At 43.4% G+C, this 3,716-nt stretch overlaps 1 protein-coding gene across 1 annotated transcript; it reads left to right on the top strand.

The window, feature by feature from the left end:
* The first annotated feature begins 1,239 nt into the window (after positions 1 to 1,239).
* Positions 1,240 to 2,177, top strand: LOC116882843 (olfactory receptor 7G3-like). Its single transcript, XM_032883473.1, is given in 2 exon segments — positions 1,240 to 1,912; positions 1,915 to 2,177. Coding segments are annotated over 2 exon segments (936 nt in total).
* Positions 2,178 to 3,716: the final 1,539 nt, after the last annotated feature.

Here is a 3,716-nt window from a genome sequence, read left to right on the forward strand (position 1 = left end):
GCTGTGTTCCCTCTCTTGCTGTCTCTCTTGGTCAAAAAAATAAATAAAATCTTTTTAAATTTTTAAAAATAAAATAAAATCACTCTTCCTCAGATTCTAGACATGACCCATGTATCTGGCTCTAAGCTTACTAGCAGAAAGAAGATGAAGGAAAGAAAAGAAAAGAAAAGAAAAGAAAAGAAAAGAAAAGAAAAGAAAAGAAGGAAGGAGGGAGGGAAGAAAAAAGGAAGGAAGAGAGGGAGGGAGAGAAGGTAAAAGAAAAAGAAATATGATTATTAGAGAAAATAATCAGTTGCTCATAAAAAGCATTAGCTATTCTTGTTTTAAGGAACAGACAAGAATTTTCCCTCTCAATGTGACATTTCCTCAATAGACACAGAGACAGACTTATTCTGCCTTTTCTTAAAATGTCTTTTATTCTCACTGTAGGCTTGTGATGACAAATCACGAGTCCTGCGAAAGCAATTCCTTTGAAACAGACAGGTCCTGACAGAAGGATCTGCTGTAATTATAAAATTCAGGATACTTAAAGGATTGGGTTAATAGTGTTAATAGTGCCTCACATGGAGGCAGTAGAGAATGTCAGATTTTTGATTTCCAGGATTACCTGAGATTTGCAATTGTGAGCAGACCCAGTTCCGAGTTAACTACACAGTTAAGATTTTCTGAGAAAGTGAAGTTGTCTAGCAAGGTTTAATAGTTTGAAGAAACCATTAGAATTTAACACTAGATCTTAAACTGGCATGCAGGCATGATAGTTCCTTAAAAAAATAATAAAACAGCACTTATTCTCATTCTTAATTTTAGAATTAGAAAAATGGGTGATACATAGAAGTCACTCAAAATTTCCTTGGTGAGGGAAGAAAGGATAAAGGAACCTGATGAGAAGAATTGTTTAAATATTACAAGATTTTTTTTTAATATTTTATTATTTATCTGACACACAGAGAAAGAGAGATCACAAGTAGGCAGAGAGGCAGGCAGAGAGAGAGAGGGAAGCAGGCTCCCTGCTGAGCAGAGAGCCCAATGCGGGGCTCGATGTGGGGCTCGATCCCAGAACCCTGGGATCATGACCCGAGCCGAAGGCAGAGGCTTTAACCCAATGAGCCACCCCGGTGCCCCTAAATATTACAATATTTTAAAGCAATAGAGAAAAGACTTCTCTCCAACAAGGGATGCCTGTGTGTCTGTTTCACGGTCACTAACTCGTGTCTCTAACTCAGCAGACACATCAACCACATGGAATCAGAAAACCAGACAGAAGTATCAAAATTCTTCCTCACCGGACTTTCCGAGGATCCAGAACTGCAGCCCCTTCTCTTTGGGCTGTTCCTCTCCATGTACCTGATCACTGTGTTTGGGAACCTGCTCATCATCCTGGCCGTCAGCTCTGACCTGCACCTCCACACACCCATGTACTTCTTCCTCTCCAACCTGTCCTCTGTCGACATCTGTTTCACCTCCACTATAGTCCCCAAGATGATGCTGAACATCCAGACCGAGAGCAAAGCCATCACCTACGCAGGCTGCCTCGCTCAGCTGTATTTTTTCATGGTTTTTCTATGTATGGACAATTTACTGCTAACTGTGAGGGCTTATAACCGCTATGTGGCCATCTGCCGTCCTCTGTATTACGCGGTCATCATGAACCCCCACCTCTGTGGCCTGCTGATTCCTCTCTCCTTGCTCATGAGCATTGGGAATGCCTTGCTCCACAGTCTGATGGTCTTGCCACTGTCCTTCCGCACAGACTTGCGAATCCCCCACTTCTTCTGCGAGCTTGCTCAGATCCTCAAGCTTGCCTGTTCTGACACTCTTACCAATAACATTCTGGTGTATTTCATGACCAGCCTGTTGGGGGTTTGTCCCCTCTCAGGGATAATTTTCTCTTACACTCGAATTGTCTCCTCCATCTGAGAATCCCATCAACTGGTGGGAAGTTCAAGGCTTTTTCCACCTGTGGGTCTCACCTGTCTGTTGTTTTCTTATTCTATGGGACTTGTTTTGGAGTCTACCTTAGTTCTGCAGCTCCCATCTCCTCCAGGAGGAGAGCAGTGGCCTCAGTGATGTACACGGTGATTACGCCCATGATGAACCCCTTCTTCTACAGCCTGAGGAACAGGGACATGAAGGGAGCCTTGAGGAAACTCATCTCTGGGACATCTTCCTTTTCATGATTGTCATCTGGCTTGGGTATAGGTTTCTGGAAGGACTGAAAGGGAATGAAATACTGGGTATGCTTGAAATTCTGACTCCTCCCTAATTGAATTCTAACAAACTGGTTAATCATGACTTTCAGGTCAGATTTTGTATTAAGTCCTACAGTCCCATGTTTTAGTACCTGTCATTTATTAACTAACTTAACTCTCTGAGTTCACATCAACATCTATAAAATGGGCACAGTAATATTACACACTTGATTATTAAATCAATGCTATCATGTTTGAAGCTACATTTCTTTTTTTTAATTTTTTTTAAAGATTTTATTTATTTACTTCAGAGAGCAAGAGAGTGAGCGAGAGAGCGTGGGAGGGGAGAGGGTCAGAGGGAGAAGCAGGCTGCCTGCTGAGCAGGGAGCCCAATGCAGGACTCATCCCAGGACTCCAGGATCATGACCTGAGCTGAAGGCAGTCACTCAACCAACTGAGCCACCCAGGCGCCCCGAAGCTAAATTTCCGTACTAAGCAGGCTCTATGGAGGAAACAGTGTTTTTAAGCAGAACTTACTTTCTGGGGTGTGTTCTGTGTGCTCTCTGAGAGTGGCATGGGAAGGAAATTTGTACAGATGGAAGGGGGCTTTTGTCTCTATGGAAAACTATTTGGTGTCTGTCCACAGTTCCCGGCACAGAACTCCTGGGACTCCCCTGATTGATAAGAGTGTCCTTGGCATGCTAATGAGACAAGTCGCTGCTCTGGGACTCCTAGATAGCCTCAGGGCTGGTTGCCAGAAAGACCAAGAAGTGGTTAGAATATTGGGACTTTGAGCTCCACCCTCCATCCTCCAGGTGTTGGAGGTTGAACCAATCTACCAATGACCAAGGATTCAATCAATCCAACCTATGTAATGAAACCTACAAAAAAAAAAAAAAAACACCAAAAAACTAAAAAGACAGGATTCAGAGAGCTTCTGGGTTGGTGAACAAGAACACACCCATGTTCTAGGAGGGTAGAGCACCCCAGGCTGCCTGGGGACAGCAGCTCGGGACCCTTCTGGACATGGCTCTACATATCTCTTTACATGGCTATTCATTCTCATCCTTTGTAAAGAAAAAAAAAAGGGCAGTAATCTAGTAAGTAACCTGTTTTCCTGAATTCTGTGAGCTGCTCTAGGAAATTCATCAAACTTGAGGAGAGGGCCAAGGGAACCCCTCTGATTTACAGCCAGTCAAGTCAGTAGCATAGGAGACAATCTGGACTTGCAACTGGTTTCTCAAATGGGGCAGCGGTGGTCTTGTGGGACTGAACCTTTAACTCGTGGGATGTGACACTGTATCCAGGTAGATAGTATCAGAACTAAGTTGAATGACAAAACACCCAGCTGGTAGCCAGAAAGAACATGTGTCATTCAGTGTGAGGGAACAAACACATGCACATTTGGAGGCTAGAGGTATCAGAAGTTCTAAGGGTTGTGTGAGGTTAAAGGAGATGCAGAGGGGGAAGTGAAATTTTCTTTAGACTCACATAGCCTAAAATATTTACCATATGGCCCATTACAGA

Source organism: Lontra canadensis, unplaced genomic scaffold (assembly GCF_010015895.1).
Source record: "Lontra canadensis isolate GAN:19392208 unplaced genomic scaffold, GSC_riverotter_1.0 scaffold88, whole genome shotgun sequence".
NCBI classification, from domain to species: Eukaryota; Metazoa; Chordata; class Mammalia; order Carnivora; family Mustelidae; genus Lontra; species Lontra canadensis.